Source organism: Phocoena phocoena, chromosome 20 (assembly GCF_963924675.1).
Source record: "Phocoena phocoena chromosome 20, mPhoPho1.1, whole genome shotgun sequence".
In the NCBI taxonomy this organism is placed as follows: Eukaryota; Metazoa; Chordata; class Mammalia; order Artiodactyla; family Phocoenidae; genus Phocoena; species Phocoena phocoena.
In genome coordinates this window covers 19,192,535-19,211,471 of record NC_089238.1, presented here as the reverse complement: position 1 = coordinate 19,211,471, position 18,937 = coordinate 19,192,535, and the positions used below count along the sequence as shown (strand labels likewise).

At 49.1% G+C, this 18,937-nt stretch overlaps 1 protein-coding gene across 1 annotated transcript in view; it reads right to left on the bottom strand.

Annotated features, from left to right (window-relative positions):
• Positions 1-18,349, bottom strand: part of TSHZ3 (teashirt zinc finger homeobox 3) — a 68,295-nt gene extending 49,946 nt beyond the window's left edge. Inside the window, exons 1-2 of the mRNA XM_065898358.1 lie at positions 18,238-18,349; positions 16,991-17,075 (exon numbers count right to left, since the gene is read on the bottom strand). Coding sequence (XP_065754430.1) covers positions 16,991-17,075; positions 18,238-18,349 — 197 coding nt within the window. The remainder of the gene's footprint in view (positions 1-16,990; positions 17,076-18,237) is intronic.
• Positions 18,350-18,937: the final 588 nt, after the last annotated feature.

Below are 18,937 nucleotides of genomic sequence, written 5' to 3'. Positions count from 1 at the left end.
TGCCACCTACTGGAGTGTCTGTGCTATCCGGTCAAGGCGTGACAGTCTATTGATTTTAATAGCACATTCATTTTTCTATTTCCACACCAGGGCATGCTGCACCTCCACGGGAGGGGAGGCTGTTTCTGGGCAGAGTGGCTGAGTCCCTGCAATGCCTGCTTCCCCATCTGCAAAGACGCCACCTCCCTACTGCAGTTTCTTCTGGGTCGGGGCGACCACGAGGCAGAGATGAAGCAGGGGAGCTCCATACAACCAAGGGCATCCCCTTCTCACCCTCTCACTTTTCCCACCGTAGCTGGGTCTCCAAAATGCATGTTTCCATTCACGAAAATGCACACAGTTGCTGCTGGAGGGCCCAATTATGCTTCCTGAAAGACCCTTTGTCGTGTGCTAACACCACAGTCTAACCACTGGCTCAACCCCCATTCCTTTGGTTGTCAATTGAGGTGGTGTGTTCCGTGCCTCCTGACAATATAATCATCATAAACTTTATTATTACATCTGGAATTTCATGATATGCTCGGTAATTGATGACAGAGGCACAGCCCAGAATGCTGCTCCCACAAGCTCTACCACAGTTCCAGTAACCTAACTGCTTAATACTCCTGGAATGTATAAACAATGTTAACTGCTGCATTCCCCGCACTGACATGGCAGAAGGAAGCCACCGAGCTAGTGGGATCTGAGAGCAGGAGAGGGTTTTCACTTATCGAGGAAAATGTCCTAGTGGGATGTGAACTGAGATCACGCTTTTGGGGGCTGATGAGGACAGATGACCCATAATGAGATGTGATTTGGGGCTGACACACTGAGGTTATCAGCTGGATTTGGGAACTGAGATCAATAAAGAAGTTTGCATGAAGCCATCATCCATCAATACTCATTCTCAGGTTGGCGGGGGCTCCAGTTTCGAGGGTGATGGTGACTGGGATTGTGAAAAAGCACCACAGCTCACTATTTCTAATTTCATGGACACCAAAATGCAAATGGCAGGTAAAGCAGAGAAAACGCCATCATGTGCCAGGATTGCAACTGGATTGGATAACACACTTATCTAATAGGAGAAAAGACAGGCAGGGGTGAAGGTCATGCTCAAGTGTCCCTGAGAACTGGGCTTACAGATAAGGCTTCCACTCCCACCCAGAGACAGCTAAGAGAGCTCAGCTGCCCCCAGCGCCACCTGGCATCAGGAGGATGTGACCATGGGCAGGGGCGTCCACAGCTGCTCAAGCCAGGAGAGGTGCAAGGGGTGGAGTCTCGAGGGGGAAGCAGGCCCCCGGTCCTGCACCAACACACCTCACGGCTCCCCCTCCCTCTATATCATCTTTAACCAAAATAGTCTATTTAACCAGCAAATCCTCAGCCAAACTCCCGGCATGCAGAGTGTGCCATCTCTCCAGGCCAATCCACTTGAAATCACCAAATGCATGCCATCGAACGTTCTGTTTGCAAAAAAACAAACAAACAATAAACAACTTTGCTGATTCCTCCTAACTTGAGCTCACAGGCCAAGCCAGAGAGATGGGCTCCAAGGAGCCTGGAGCAGACTGTGTGTCCCGGCATCGGGACCACCTGTGACCAGCCAGGTTCCCTTTAACCTTGGCCAGTGAGTACCCGTTAAAAATGGCCCCACCATCCACCTAAGCCAGGTTCCCGCACGAAAGCTAATAAGTACGTGTTGGTTGAACTGAAAAATCATTACCACAGAACACGTCAAGTAATGAAAGATGTTTTCCTTGGAGAAATGTTAAATACTTCACTTCTTTCACAAGGAATGAGTACATGTGTTTCCAAATAATACTCTTCTCTCTCCCCACCCACACTTCAGCAGAAAGTCTGAAGCTCCTGGACCCAATTTGAACAAGCTCATGTGGCAGGGCTCTCAGAACCAAGTGCATGCTGTTATTTTATTTATTTTCCTTTGCCCAGCTAACTATGTGTTTGCTCTATCACTTATTCACCTAACCATCTCGGTAGGAACCTCAGGCACATAGCCGAGTGTCCCTGCTGCCTTACTATTTTATACAGAAAAGCAAGAGAAAATACCACCACCACTGCCTCACAGATTACCCCGCCGTGGTCTTCGCTAACTAGTATACATGAAAGAGCCATTTCACTCCAGGCCCCAAAAACAAAGGCAGGAAATGGAATGCCAAGAAAGGGGAACATTTCATCACAGGAAAACCCCTGGGAACCCCATCTTCTCTCCCAAATAGGAATCCTCGCCTCCTTTTAAAAGCTCTTCCTTGAGCAGATGAGTAGTAACTAGTGCAACTTACTTAGGCTGTTCCGAGGTCTTTTAAGTGTTTCAAAATGTCTTTACCTACAGGGAGTCCCACAGGGTAAGTTGTGCTTTCTTTCTGTGGGTGGCTTCCTAAGGCTTCAGCGGGGTGGGGACCAAGCCTGCTTTGGGTCTAAGGCAGCTGAGCTGGGAAAACCCAAAATGACTTCCAGGTAACCTCGTCTCGTGGAACTGAGAGGAAAATGCCTATCGCTTAGAAGAACACTCAAGTATCAAGTTGGCGTGGGGGTTAGTGCAGTCCTGGGTTTTCTCACTGTCACAATGACTTTGAACAGGGTACCCTATCCTGGCACACCCTTGCGACACAAGAGACCCGTGTCTGTTCCCCCTCCCTTGTCAAGGGGAGACGCTGAAATTCTGGTCAAAATGGACACTCATAAAACCAAAACCTCTAAAGAGTAAGCAACCCACCCTTCCCTTGGGGCCCCTCTCTCTGTCTCTCATTTATTTTGTGCATCATTTAAACAGATGCCAGGGGTTACTGGAGAGGACATTAGATCCCAGCCACAGCTCCAGAAAAAACGACCTGCACCAACTTCTCCACACTTGAAGACTTTCCCTTTTTCCCCTGGGTTTTGTTTCCCTTTTTTAAGGGGAAGCAAATTTCAATCTGATTTCACCAGCACTAAAGGTTGATACTTTTTATCTGTGAATTCACAAAGCTACCATAAGTGACTCGCACAGAACTCTCTTCCTTTGCCCTTCCCTGATGAGCCACCACATTTTGGAACTGCTCTGGTTGACATTAGTCAATGTGTTTTCTCAGCAGTTATTTGGAATGGGGAGATGGCAACTACAAGAATTTCTCTTCAAGCGCCAAAAGGAACTACCCCCACTGCCCATCTCCAAACAGCCAGAGCTCATGGGTGACAGGAGGGCCTCTTGACTCCCTGAACTCCATAAGCTACCTAACTGAAGCTCTCCAGCCCCAGCCAGGCATCTTCTGGCATCGCTGGCTCTCCAACGGCACGGCCCTTGTAGGTCAAGGGCAGGCATTACCCAAGAAAATGTTGAACTTCAAGGGACAACCGCTATGTGGTCAGGAAACTCCCAGCTTTACTCAAAGGCTCAGAAGGCCACCAGGGGATAGCAGCTCAAGGACTCAAGCAGAAACTTGAAGTCACAGTCATCCATCTCCTGGAGGTCAAGTTCTGAACAAGAACGCTCCTCCAGCCACCTGAACAGGTGACATGTCTCTGAGGGGCTCCAGCAAGCCAGGCGGGTGCTTTTTTCTAATCTGAATATTTCTTTCTTTCTTTCTCTCTCTCTCACCAAAAGGCCAGAGTGGTGGTTTTGTCACCCCTAGCGGGCTCCCAGTGTACCAAGGGAGAAGGTGGACATCACACCATGAGGGATAGCCCCTGGGGACTCCCATGTGATGCTTGGCAACCCATCCCCAGGGCTGCTGTGCATGGGGAGCTGAGGGATGGGGTTCTTGATCTGCTACACCCTGAAAACGGTGTCCAACTAAAAAAAAAGTGTGACTTTCTTCCTTCTCAGGAATTCTAATATTCAAAGCCTTTTTTCCTCCTGCTAATTTTAGAAGTCCTGCTATTCTTTGGGAGGAGAATGGTGTGAAAATCAAGCATAGTATCCAAAAATAAAAGAGTAGATCTGTTTCAGGGCATGCAGCATATTTAACTGAAAAGCAACTCCAGATATGCCACTTTCTATTGAGTCTTTAATACATTTTCCAATTTCTCCAGAATATTTTAGCTTCAGAAAAGGCAAGGATGAACTTCCTAATCTATGAATATTTTTGTGACTGAAATGGGCACCCAAAATTATTTCTGGATTGTAAGTGGGGATCTTTTCAGAATGTGATGCCAGGTGATCACTCAGGATGTGAGTCACTGGTGCACTTCCTGGGGCCACACCAAGATGGATTACAAGTTTCCGTTCGGGACCTAGAGCATGTTCCATTTAGAACATGTTCCCAGGCAGGTGAAATGATACGGTGCTCTCTCCATGGACCCTGAAGGTGGACTTCATGGCATGCTTTGCAAGTCTCCCATCTTCACTAAAAAAAAAAAAAAATTCTTGTGATCTAAGGAATTCACTTGTCTAGACTCCCTGGGACTGTGGAGTGGCGTGTGGTCCAGGTTTGCAGGCTCCACTCCTGTTCCTCGGGTCTGAAGCTCTCCTGAATGGCCCAGCGTGACGGCTAGGGGAGCTTAGAGGAAGGATGCTGGGAGGCTACCTGAAGACCCCAGCCATGCCTCCTCCAGCCAGGGAAGCCAGAGATTTGTGACAGAAAGTTAGAACTCTGTGTCAAGCCCTTCATGCAAACAATAAATATTACTTCTGCCCATAATCAGACTTTTCTCCAGCATCGTCTTTGAATGTTGAACCTTTTTCAATTAATTAAAAACTATGCACTGCAGAGTGCATATTTTATCAGCCCTCAGCTGCTTAAGTGTCTAGAAAAGACCAGGCAGTTTTTCTTTTTCTTTCTTTCTTTCCTTTTTTTTTTTTTTCCAGGCAACCCAGAGCAAGTACTTGCAAGGGTCATATCTTTTTAATTATCTTTTCTCTCTTTGATTAATTATTCCGTCTGACAATAGCGTGTTTCTAATGCTATTCACCTGCCTTTGATGATTGACAACTTTTCTGTCTGATTCAGAGCAAACAGCTGCTGCCACAATCTCCTAGCAACCCGGGTGTGATGGATGAGCCCCCAAGATGGATGGCTGCAATAAATCATGTCTCCAGCCATAAAACTGAGAAAAGGGGATAAGAAGAGAAGCGAACAAAAAACAAAACAAGGTTTCTTCCCATGAGTGCACTCAGTTCCTTACCAATTACACCTGAAATGGACTTTGCACCTATTAATAGCAAAGTTTTCCTAATCAGTAAAAATGGGATGATGCATTTGTATCCAAGGTGTTTACAACTGTTCCTGCAAATTGGCACTTGTACTCCAATTACCTCCAACACTGCCCAAGTGCAAGGGCAGAGGATCAAAGTTTTGCTTTCTTCCTTGAAGTCTCGGCAAGAAACAATATCATCTTTCTGTTGTCAGATGTGATTCCAGGCACCAACAAAGGATATAAATCTGATTCTACCCGATTTTTGGCAGCAGCTGGACAACACCAAAAGTGAATCCTAAGTCAGCCTATGCACAGTGTCAGGCTGCTAATAAAGTTATTTCAAAATAAACAGACACACACACACACACACACACACACACACACACACACAAAGTTGCATGGAGTTGATGAGTGAATACGCCACGTTCCCATTTGTTTCCCGTTCACGGGAGATACAGGCTTTTTACACGTCAGGGAAAAGTTTGTCCAGGAAAGCAGCAAGATACGAACGTTCAGCCCTTCCACAAATTCTCGATTCTCATTTCTTTAGATAAAAAACGACCCCGGTCTAACTTTCTGTCCCATCATTTTTTTAAATTAATGTCCACACGAAAAGTCATACAAGAAGCCCTAAATTTAATTAGTGGACCCAAATAAAGTCACGTATTTAACAGAATGCCTGACAATTAAATTTGCACTATCGGGGCTCTCCTAGCGGAGGAGACGGAGCAGGGAGGCCAGCAGTTTCTGTTTCCGTTTTTCCACCGGGGAAACCAGCGGCAGGCCTCTAAAGCAGGAGGGGAAAGGCCGCTTTACTGATGCTTCCCAGCAGCTGGGGGCCCGGTCAGTGAGCCAGCCTGCGTCCCTACGTCCTTCCAGTAGGTGGGGGTGTCCCAGAGCAGAGCTCAGGGTGCAAAAGAACCAGAAGTGATCAGCCGGTGGGGCCCGGAAACAGCTGTCCACATCAGTCCTGGCAGGGGTCTGCGGGGGCCTGCGGAGGGGGACCGAGTGCAGACACAAAATGGGGGGAGGCTGCTGGGAGCAGGGACAGGGTTAGATCATTTTTTAACTGAAATATTCCTGGGACGTGGAAGTCTATGTTTCTTCATTCTCGCACTACTAACCAAGCCAACCGATATTATTATTATTTTTTGAATAGTTATATTGTGCTAAGCTTTGCAGATACAGATTTTTTTTTTTTTTTAACCATGTCACAGAGTTTAAAAAATCAGGCAAGGGTCCTGGCTTCGGCAAGTACAGCTCTGTTTATATTTTAATGTTTCGTACGTGACTGCCTCTGTTGGGGAAGAGAGAGGGAGAGAGAGAGAAGTTGCCTGTTAGCTTTAGTGTAAATCACAGATACTTCATTTTTCCTTGTGTCCTTGGAAATTATTCAAAATTAAACCGTCCCTCCTTTATGGGAGGTGGTGTCTTCTGTATTGTAAATGGGAGGGCCTGTGTCTGGTCAGCAGCAATGATAATTCAAGGCCAATCGATGGAAACACACACGCGCGCACACACACACACACACACACACACGCACACACACACAGGCCTCTACCCTGCCCCGGCTCTTCCAACTCTCAAGTTACAGGTTTACACGGCAAGTCTAAATAATATTCAAAATGATAAATGGCACCCTAAGCCCAGGATTCACCATCAATCTTCTTTTAAGGAACATCCATCTTCAATAACGCATGTCTGAATCATGTGAAGCCAGGAGCCCTGAGCTTCATTTATACCACCCCTCACTAGCCAGGGAGGCTGAATGATACCTGTCAGCCCTGCTTCTTCTTCTTCTTTTTTTTTTTTTTTTTTCCCTTGACTACTAAAGGGGGAGAAATAAAAGAAGGAAAAACAGAGAAAAGGAATGTGGGGGGGGTGGGGGAAGTGAGAAGAGCGTCAGAGGCTGAGCTGCGTGGCTCAGCAGACAATGTGAAAGAACATAACCTCGTCCATGCCTCTGCCAATCTCGTGCCCGCCCCGCCACACGCCCAGCCATCCATACGAAGCAGGCTCTCCTCCCTGCGCCCCTGAGTCTCCTCTCTCCTCTCTCCTCCCTCTCGCCAAATCAGCAGTGCTCTCTCTGCAAGCCAGCCGTACTGTGTACAGTGGGAGGAGGAGGACGACGACGAGGCAGCATCACATGGACCGGGCTTCCCCTCCCCTCCCCGTGTCTGGCTGGGGCCCATATGATAAATGACATATGTCATTCTGTCAGGAGAGAAGGGTGGGTCAGTGATGTATGACTCCGCTGAAAAGGAAATCGACTCTTTGGCATGGCGCGGCTCTTCACCGGGATCTAGTTTCAGAACTCTGAAATGAATTCTCCGACGTTTCAAGTGCATACTTAGGGCAGGCTGATGGGAGGCCTGGGGAAATCACACTTTTATCCTCCCCCTGCCCTTCTGATGGCAAGGGAGGGGAAAAAAAAAAAAAAAAAAAACACGGCTCTGCCACTGGATACCTGCAAAAGGCCACACGCGTGTCAAAGTCCCCAGCAGTCACACACCACGGGTTATTAAAAAATGTGACTTTGGGGGCAAAAAAAAGGAAAAGAAATGAAGTGGAGTAAGGTTGGTCCTTTTATTTATTTATTTTTTCATGGCAAAGGGCTGACACAAAAGCAAGATAAAAATTAGCATGTTTGAAGTAATCGTCCGCAGCTTGACATCTGCATAGTAAATTTTAAAGGAAAAAAATGTGTCAGACAGCCCTGAGCCGCTTCGCCCTCCCCCCTTTCATTAGCTCACTGCCAGGGTGGCACTGCTGAACCTCATTACGGCAAGAGGATTTATGAAGCTGAACCCAATGGCAAAGAAAAGGCATCTGTCAATAATTGTAGGGAGCTGCACTCACAGCTTTGAAATCTCATTAAGTATGCAGTTATCAGGCATAAAGATCAAAAACATTACTCAACTCCGACAGAATCTTATGGAGGAACATTAATTAGCAACAGGCCTACAGTACAAAAAAAAAAAAACACACAGACTTCCTCTCACACCTGCCCAACCCACAAACCTAAAGCAACACTCCCCCTCCCGCCCGAAAAAAAATAATTCCCAGCATCTGAGACTGATCAAGAACATGAAACAAGAGAGACACATACAGAAAGGGGGAGAGGGAGGGAAGGGGTGGGCGGCGGGGAGGGAGGGAGGAGAGAGGAGGGCGGGGAAATTCAGTTGAGAAAGGCTTGGCGGTGAGGAGAGAAAAGGAAGAAGCTGTCAAACTTGAGAAGGATGTCAGCACTGGCCCTGATTACAGGGGCCTATGGAGTTCTCAGACCTTTTATCATCCTCACCATCAAAACCAGCTGAAAGTCACCGCAGGAGGGCTGGTGGCTGGCCCGATGCAGCCCAGGCACAGGCTGGGACCCCCAGACCCTGTCCTCGGCCCCTGTTCACCTGGCAGGCTGGGATGCTAGGCCTGGTGCCCAGGAGACAGGCCCTGCCCAGCCTTCCGCAGCACCCTGATTTCCCAGCCTGTTCTGCAGCCAGCCCGTGAAAGCAACAGCCAGACCCAGCTCCCTGGGCCTCAGGCACAGTCGAGGGAACCACTTGCTGTCACTGCATCTCAGCACCATCCGCAAACACCTTTTTCTTCCTCCAAAGAAGAGGCATCCCCTTCTCACACATCCACTTACCCTTATTTTCTTTCTGTGTATGCCTGATTCACAGACTCCATGCCTTACAACACACCGAAAAACAAAATATAAATGCAGAGAATTCACACCCAAGCCTTCAGGCCAACACCAGGTCATGAGACCTCTTGGCCTTTGTAGTACAAGAGACAGGGCCCGGCTGATGACGGGGGTCAAACCTCCCTGCTAGGTTGATTCCTGGTTATCCACAGGGAGAAAATTAAACGACAAGGTTCCTCTCCCACCACATCCTCCACCTCCTGCAAGCTATGATGGCAAAGAAGAATTTGAACGTGTTTGGAAACATCCTGCAAGAACTGTGTGCTTGGGGTCTCTGGCAAACTTATGTCCTACAGTGGCCTGGATCCAGGGTAGGTGCATGGAGATGTGGCAGGGGGAGTCTCAAAGATCACTCAGGTTTCCGTCAAACAGGCAACGTTGGCCAACTCCGTGGCGGGATGTGCAACAGTCAGGCACGGTCCTCAGATGCCCCCATGAAAGGTGTATAACAATAGTAATAAATAATAATAATAAAGCATATGTTCTGTGCTAATTTCCCTTATTGCACTGTTACAGAAAGGTGGCTTTCTCTTGTTACCGATAAGCACATGCTCCTATGTTCTCTGTCTCTCTCTCTCTCTCTCACACATACACACACACACACATACACACGTGCACACACGGCACTTCCCATAATCCCACACCATGAGGATGAGAAAACCTACAGAAAAGCCTCTCCCCTGATCTGAAAACTCCACTCTCATTCTTCTCTGAGCTCCTCTTCCATTCCTATACCTCTTACTTGATTCCATAGGCCCTTCTGAAGTGTTTACCTGTCTCCTCTCCAGAAAAAATGGTCACCTTTTCTTAATTAGCCACATCTTTAAGGAAAGGGGAACTAAGATTCCTAGGCAACCAACCTGAAGACCCTTTCAAGCCAAGGCCCATCCTTTCCAATCACTGACTCTCCTTTAGAATATCAATGAATACAGCTCGGATAAATTGTCACCTATGACCGAAAAGAGTTGAGAACACTTGTCTACAAACCAGACTTGACGAGATGGAATTTTAGCAGGAGTGTTACAATAAGGTGTTTATATTTTTTATGCGCTTACCATATTACCTTTATTATGTGTAACATCAAAGTGATTATAGCAATTACATTTAACAGAATTAATTACAGAACTTCCCATCATCCCGGGATACATAATGCATTAGAGGTAAGGCAAAGAAAGAAAACATCTTGATTGTAGTAACTATTGTTGGTGTGTATTTTCGCTGGCAGCAGTGCCAAACCAACTGCAGCTTTCAGGAAGGGCAGGGCAATGGAGACGAGAGCTTTAATCAAAAATGAGGTATATTCCCCTTAACTTAAGTAACACTTTTGCCTAATAATATGTTGGCGCTATTGGACATATAAAATCAATTTAATTTTTTAAGTATGAATCTTTAAAAGGCACTGGTTAATCCACCCAGCCAATGTTACTACATAAAGGAGAAAGCACATGGGTGAAAGACTTACAAGCCTTTACGTATGCAAAATAAATTCACTCAAGGCTTCATTAATATTAATTTAAATTCAAAACCCATTTACATTAAATTGTTCATTAAAAATTGCCTATTTTATGCAACATGCATTCCTCAAAGAACTCAGAGGAAACTGAATACATAGGACTAGATTTAATGACGGGGATGGAAAATCAAAAGTAAATGAATTGGAGTCATTTCATGTATATTACCAAACAGCCCTTTGCTCTCCAAGGGATGGGATCCAGTTTGGGGAAAAAACAGGCATTCAAAGTAGTTTGCTTTCTGCTACTATAAACTTGTGAACGTGACCTTCCGGTCTACCCAAGAGGAAGAAGAAAACAAGAGAAATTGGTGGAATGGAAACCAGTCCAAGACCAGACTGGGGAAGGAAGCAGGTACCACCTCAGAATCTCACCTGGACTTAGAGCATGGGGAGTTAGGCTTGTTTTTTAAAAAGTTACATTAGGGAACATTTGCCAGTACCCATCTTGGTCTAGAATTAATAGTTTCTCTCTCCCTATTCACTCCGCCCCCTGCAATCCTTTATTCCCAAGCAAGGGAATCAGGAAGATAATGACAAGAAGTTGGTGAATTCCTTGCTTTGGCGCCCTCCCCCTTGAAGACAATCTGAACTTACACTGTTTCCCCAACAGCTGTTCTGGATGAAGAAAACACAGTCATAATTAATAACATGTGTCCTGACAGTACAAATTAATAATTTATCATTAAGCCCAAACAAATTTAAATTATTCTTCAAGAGCCACACCTTAGCACATTTGAGAAAAATAAGGTAAGGAGATGGTCAAAAAGTCCGGGCAATGTGACCTTCAGAAACATGCTTTCCCGACCCCCAATACGTCTCTTAGGCCACTCTTGTTGAAATACTAAAATAATTTACAGAATTGAAAGTAATTAAACCCGAGAATCTAAGTGCTGATCAAATCAAGTGTATGTGCTCAAAATGTCTTTTTTTAAATGGGGCTTATAAAATATTCACTATTTGGTCAAGGACACTGTGTAATCTTTCTAATAAAGATTCCTAAAAGTGGAGTATGACAGTCGTTCAGGCAAGTGGTCATAAGCAGATTATGTTCTATTACTGCTTTCTTTTCTACTTCCAAAAATGCATAGCGTCTTTCTAATCACAAACAGTAACCTGAATTTTTACACCCATGTCTAACGTAAATATTTACAAAGGTTGAAAAATTTGAGAAAGCTACCAAATCTATGTATCCATTCCTTAAAATTCAGGTAGAAGACTCCAGAAAGAAAAAGAAATATTCATAGCCATTGTTTAGTAGAATTTGAAAATTAATTTAATGACTAACTGCAAATACTGGAAACTAGAATTAATCTGTCTAGATTTTTTTTAAAGGCTTACAGACGTTTAAATGCAAGTATCGGGACACTTTATCAACCTAACATAAAATTGTCATCTTATCTTATTATATGACTATTTTATGCATGTGTCAAAAGAATTTAAAAACGACTGCCTGTCTATTGAGTCTAATTACAACTGCACATTATCTGTCTCGATGTACCAGTCCATACCATTGTTACCAAATACAATATATTGTATTCACCTTTCATTTTTAACTTCAGACAGAGAAACCACAATTTGGAGCATAACTAGAACACACACATACACACACACACACGCACACACACACACACTGAACACCTGAGAGGGTCCGGGGTGAGTGATGCCACTGTGTTGTTCTGTCCTATTTCCTTGCACGGGCTGCAGGATGATGGTACAGGGGTGTTACAAAAGAGCTTCTCTGAAAGGCCTACGTACCTGGGCTGCACAAAAACACAGAAAGTAGACACACACACTACTTTTTTTTTTTACTACAAGACTAAAGCTATTTTTATAGTTTGTCCAGTGACAGGCAGGAATAAAAATGGGCCAGCAGGAAAGCCTCACAAACTACACTCGGCATAACTGGCCTGCTCCTGTTACTGGATTAAACATGGCTGTGGGGCACCAGGACCAGGGCTCCCTATCCTCTCCCTGCTCCTTCCCCGCCTGCATCCACAGCCCTCGCCCCGGCCTGGCTCTGCCAGACACCAGGGAAAGACAAAGGCCCCCCAAAAGGGCCAGGTGCTTCGCCCTCAAGAAGGTGACCCTTCTCTCTCCAGAAACCCAGAAAGGGAGGGCAGGGAAACGAAGGGTTTTCATTCTGGGAACTCACCTGGGTTTCACGGCATTTCCCCCGGCCCTGAGCAGTCACCTTTCATTCTAATCAGTTTACAAAACAATCTTTAGTTAAAAAAAAAAAAAAAAAAAAAGAGGAAAAATGCAGACTTGTGAGGCAATTTGGGGAATAACTGCTGATACGTCAGTTATTGACTACCTGGCTCCTGTTTACGAGCACGCTCAAGGCAAAACTGAGAACCAAATGACAACATCAACTGCTCACAATCAAGGGTGGCCCTGGAGAGCACTGAAGCCCTAACTGACAGTTGTCAAGATAATGGGGGCACAGCAGCTGATTCGGGAAGCTTCTCTCCCCTGTGTGGATGTCCAGGGGAATAGCCTTGCCTCCTGCCCTCTTTGTTTTTCCCCTTCAGCTTCTTGATTTCTCTTTTTTTAGAATTTACATTGCTCCTTTCATTTTGTAGGAAAAGGGGTGCAGGGAATCACAGAGCGACCAAAACCAGTCATTTTGTCACCTTGCTACAGGGTAGAACGTCTGTCCAAAGGAGAGACGTGTGGCAGGTTTGAGAGCAAATAAATTCCCAAGGCTGATGCCTAAATGCCTTCCTGAATGCTCCATGTACTTCCAAGAGAGAAAAGCTCCTCTCTGGAGCTGCCTGGTATGTGGACGAGACTTAGGAAGGTTGGGATGGTGTTACTTGGACACCGCCAGGTGTGCCATCTTTTAGTTTGCCCGTGTCTACCGGCAAAGTAAAAACCCCCAGGCTGTGCCACCATGAGCTTATCCTATTCCTTGGGGACCCACAGTGATCTGTTACCCCAGCAGGTCCTAAGGGCTCCAAACCACTTTGACAGAAGTCAAGATGCTTGAAGGTTTACCTTTGCAGTGGGACCACCTAAGAACTCCATGGAAGGTTATTCTCTTTCACCAAATAAGACTCAAAAGGTCAGTGGCAAGTTGTCGTTTGTTGGATTGTTTTTTTTTTTTTTGAGGGGAGGCTGGAGTTTAGGCAATGGCTTTTAATGATTTTACACTTCCTTCCAGAAAATGAACAGGAAAGAATAAAACGTGATCTGCTATTAAGTACTGCTTGACTTTCTTTTCCGGTATTATCAAAAAATACTTGTTGAAAAACAAATGCTACACATAGGAGAGTGGGAAAATGGTCGTTTTGCCCAAAGGACAGGGGCCTCTGTAACCCCGCTCCTCTGAACTTCTACAGGCAATAGCTTTTGTCCAGCACAAATGTACAGCCCTTTAAAATTACATGCCTGGAGAAAGAGGAAACTCCTGCCCAGGTTTCTCTTCAGCAGGTGAAGAAATTTCTCTCTCCCCTTTAAGAAAAGACACTAAGCCGTGCATAATTTCTATCAAAAACAGAGAAATCCTAAAGGGCAGAAATACATCTTTTCAGGGATTCTTGGAGCCTGCTCTGGCCTTCTGGAGAACAGTGTTACATTTGGCCTAGATGTAAAAACCGTGTGCACCTGTGTGCTATGTCTGCACGCTCTCCCCAGCTCTCAGCCCTTTGTGGTTGTTATTCTACCCCCAGACCATTAAAAGGGCCCTAATTCCTATGACATGATTATCCAGGTACCAAAGCCCATTTGTCACCTGCAGCAGAAAATTGAGTTAATGCACAACTAAAGGCAGCCAGGACTGTGTAATATCAACTTGATTACATCAAACTAGCTGCAAACCTAATTCTGCTGGATGACACTGCGTCGAGCTTGTCATCTCCAATCATTAAAGCTGTCAGGAATCCATCAGGTTTACAGCTAATTAGGTGAACACTAATGAAGCTGGCAAAACAACTTTTCTTTTTTTATGGCTGAGCGGACCTTTCAGTTTGGAGGGGGGAAAAAATTCTCCAGTCTCCTCAAGGTTGCTGGGGAATGGATTTCCAGTTACCAATCAGCAGACATCTTTCTTTTTCCCCACTCTCTATCGGTACAAAGCAATCAATTTGTCATCACTCCCAGTATGCCACAAACGCAGGCATGAACCTTATAACTTGCAGCTAGGAGAACTGAAAAAAGGAGAAAAAAAATGGGAAGTTTCTTGTCCATCCAAATAAACAAACAAACTCACACAGCGCACTTATGGGCCTGTGCATATGTATCACCAGCCTGGATGTGGAAGGTTTTTTTTATTCCTCCACTCTCCTAAATAAGTGGCCCTTCAGACATTCCCCCCCTCCTCCACACGTCCATTAGGCAGAGGCATTCTGATAAAGTAAATCCAAAACCCGGGTATGAGAAAGAAAAAAAGCACTCATGCTGCCAACTTCTGATTGACCATTAAGCTATTGATGAATGTGCCTGTCAGGAGAGAGACAATTAAATCAAATATGAAACAAAGTCGTTTTGACGGGTCATTCTGATAGAGCAAAACCATTCTTCCAGCTCCTATTAGTAGTGCAGTCAAGTTTTTATATAATGAATATTTCTTAACTGACCTGAGATTTCCTGGCTGGCTTTTTAGAAGGTGCAAAAAGGTCAGTGAACAGGTTGCTTTAAAAAAAATAGATAAATAAAACCAACAGCACATTTCCTCCTCCTCTACTATTTTTAGCAGAAATTTATCAAATAAGAGTCTCAGATTGGCAAGGTGGAAGAGAAAAGATGAAGCAAAGGCGGAGAGGATTCTAAACCAAATGTAAAGATGCAGTCACATATGGTTCATTTGATTGAGACACACAGATACCTTCAAATGTGCATCCAAAAAGGAAAGAAAAAAATCCCAAAGACTGGAAGCAGTCCAAGACACTCCTACTGCCCAACTTTGTGAAGGAGTCCTCCAAACTTTGAGAGTTTATTTTGGGTAGATAAGCTCATTGCTTGAGCTTGGAATTTAAAGTAGAAGATGGGATAGGCAAAAAGCACCAGCCAGGAGGTGACTTGAGAGGCAGCACCCTCCCTACAACCACTACTGGGATTTTCAAACTTTCTAAATTTGGGTAACCCTGAGGACAGAAAGCAAAATTTGTAATATATGCCCCAAACCAAGTCTGTTTTCTTCTACGATTTTCTTAGGACACTAACAGGACAGTACATTTTTGGGAGAAGAAAGAACAGCATTTCCTCCCTGTGATCCTGTGTGAGAAGACTCAAGTTCAGATGCAGCCGGTGTGTGAGCTTTACCGGCAGTGCCAGCTGAAGTGACAGAAATGACCATCACCATCACCCCCACTGCTACTACAGGCACTCCGGGGCAACATGGGTACCATACTTTCATCCAAAAAGGGCACCAGGCAATGCCCTGACCCTTCTCCCTCCCCTCCCTTCTTCCACAAAAGCAAAGAACAGAAAAGAAAGGAAGAGAAGGAAAAAAAAAAAAAAGGAAAGGAAAGAAAAGAAACGAACCTCCACTTAACCCTCCCCTTCAGGCAGCATCTGAACCTCTGCACATCTGAATGTTACTCATATCAAAATACATCCTGTCCATATGTGGTCCTCTCAGCAATCCGCCCCAAATCCCAGAAGTTGCACTGACAGGGCCCTAGTGACGTCACAGAGCTTGGCCTCACCATTTCAAGTGATTTATTGATGTTTATTGGGAATGAATAGATCAAAGGCAGCAGCATGATGGGCAATCAATCAGTCATCAAATCAAGGGTGGCAAAGGGCCAGAAACCCTTCTTCCAAGCAACATGCCCCCAACTGACATTATTGCAAAATAATGTTATGTGTGTGGGTTTTGTTTTGCTTTCAGTGCTTTTTCCAGAAAAGAAAAGAAAAAAAAAAAACCCGGCTCAGTCTTAAAAGGAGTTGACACTCCTGGAAAAAAAAAAGGCGGGGGGTGATGGGGAGAAAGTACTCTGACACGTCCCAGAACTAAGTGCTATGAGGAGATGAGGATGGGAGAAGCAGTGGAAGGAGGGTGGGGGGTAAGCGAAAACAAACAGGGGAAAAGGGAACGCCAGCATCTAACATCGACTTGACAGTCATCTGACAATACCCAGACCCTGTGCGCTCTGCTTTCCACCGTCTGTGCCCGGTTTGGGCCCAATAAATGAAGAATCAATCGGATTAGCAGTAAGGTGGCCGAAGAGACCCGCTCGCTCACTCGCTCGCTCTCTTTCGCTCGGCAGAGACACCAGGCAGTCCCCCGCCGGCCGGCCGCGGGAGGACACGGAAGGTGTCCCGGAGAACTCAGGTGACCCCGCCCGCCCCCACAGAAAGAGACAGAAGAGGGCTCCTTCCTATTCTCTCCGCGGCCAGGCAGAGAGCTGAGGAGGCAGGGACCCAGCCCGGCTCAGTTCGCCGCGAGCGAGCACGGTTCCCGAAGTGGGTGCGAGCGGGAAGGGGCGGGGGGGGGGGGTTGCAGAGCGCAGCGGGGCGTCCGGGGGGCGCCGGTCCGTGAGGCGGGCGCACGCACCAGACAGGAGAGCGGCGAGCGAGCCCGGCGCCCCGGAGTTACTCTGCGCGGCCAGAGCGAGAGGGACGAGGAGCGGGGCAAGAAGCGGGGTCGCCGCCGGCTGGAGACGCGGGGCGAGGAGAGGAAGAGGAGGCGGAGGAGAGGAGGAAGGGGAAGCGGCTCGTACCTGCTGCGCGCCGGGGCGCCTGCTGCTTCCTCCTCGGCATGATGCTCCTCCGGCGACTGCCGCTGCCGCCGCCGCCGCTGCCGGGCTGAGGAGAGGGAGGGAGGGGCGGCGGGCCCGCGGGGGGGCGAGGCGGGCCGGCTCTCAGCCTCCCCCCCGGAGAGCGGCCGCCCGCAGGATGCTGCTGAGCCCCGGCTCTCCGCGTCCCCCCCGCTCCGCGCTCCGCCGCGATCCCCGAACGTGCGGAGGGAAGAAGGAGGGCGGGAGAGGGAGGCGCGGGGAGGGAGGAGCGCGGGGGGAGGAGGAGGCAGAGGAGGAGGAGGTGGTGAAGGAGGAGGAGGAGGAGGACCGCGCTGCCGGCGGATTGGGAAGTTTGACAAATCGCTCCAGAGGCCGGAGGAGGAGGGGGCGGGGAGGAGCGGCGGCCCTGCCCCCCCCCCGCCCCGTCCCCAGACGAGGTGCGCGGGGTTCAGGGCCGGGGGGCGGGGAGAGGGGGAGAAGGCGGGCAGAGGGGTGGGAGGAGGAGCGCGGGAGCGGCCTGGGCCGGTGAAGCCCCGGCCCCCGCCCCCGGGCAGGGGGTCACGGCATCGGAGGGGGCGCTCAGCCGCCGCCGCCGCGGCCCGGGGCTCGGCGGTCCAGTCTTATGCCCGCTGCGCGGCTGGAGCGGCGGCGTCGGCAACAGGCAAGCTTAAAGGAAAAGGAGATGATCGTGTCACTCGCCCGCCCGCGGGGGCGCCGCGCCCCCGCTCCCGGCCCCGGGCCTGTCTAGGACCCCCGCCCAGTCCGGGGAGGGGGTGCCGGCCCTCCGCCTCCGCCCCGTGCGCGCAAGCAGGGACGCGGCGCCGGCCCGGCCGAGCCCGTCCCGGGCCGCTAGCTACTCCCGCCCGCCCCTCTTCCCCACCCAGCCTCGCCCCCTGGCCGTCCCCCGATGCCCCTCCCGGGCCGCACTTCTCTCCACACGCCGCGTCCAAAGCCCCCAGCTCGGACCCCGGGCCTGGGCCCGCGCACCCCCGGGGATGGCAGGGCCCGCGGGCGGGCGCCGGCGCCCTCGGGGGAGGAAGTGGGCGCGGGCCCGAGTGGGTGGGGGCTGCTCTCAGACCCCGCGCCACCAGGGCTCCTCCCCCGGGACCCGCCGCAGCCACTTCCCCCAATTTTTTTTTTTCCGGGCAAACTTTCCCGGGCTGTCCCGGGGGTTGGTGTGGGAGGGGGTGCCTCCAAGTTTCCTCTCCTGACTGGGAAAATCAGGGTACCTCCACCCCGCCCCTCGCCACCTAGGCGCCGGGGCGCGCCCCCCACCACCGGCGCAGGCAGATCCCAGGGCGGGACGGCGACGGGGTCAGGAACTCGGGCACCCAAGCCCATCCCTCGCCCCGGGGCGCCCCGAGAGGGGCCACCGCGCCTTGCGCCCGGCCAGCCAGCAGTACTGAGCAAACAGAATTGATTATTGATTGGGTGATTGGGATCGCTGAGACTCGCGGCGGGCCGGGTCGGCGGGCCGTGGAGAGGAGGAGCTGGCAGGGCTGCGTTAGCCGCGGGGTAAAGCGGGCTCACGGGCGGCCGCTAGGGCGCTGGTGGGCCGGAGCTCACTGGGACGACCCCCCCAGCGGCGCCGACTGAGCGGGAGCCGGAGAGGCGCGGGCGGCGGCGCATCGATGCGCTGCGGGCTCGATTGCGTCTCCCTAGGCCAGCTCTTGGGCCGGGAATGGGGCGGCATCGGCGGGGCCGGCTCCGGGCGCTGCCGGGCGGCGTTGGCGGGAATGCGGGGGCTGCCGCCAGGCCTACTGCCCCCGAGGCGGTGCTGCTCCCGGGCGCGCCGCTGGGGCCCAGGGAGTTTCCTGGGCCCAGCGTCCGAGAGTCCCGGCGAGGGCCGGAGCCCAGTGCCCTGGGACTGGCTGCCTGAGCGCTCCGGGAGCTGTAAACCCTGGCCTTCTTCCTTCCTTCCTTCCCCGC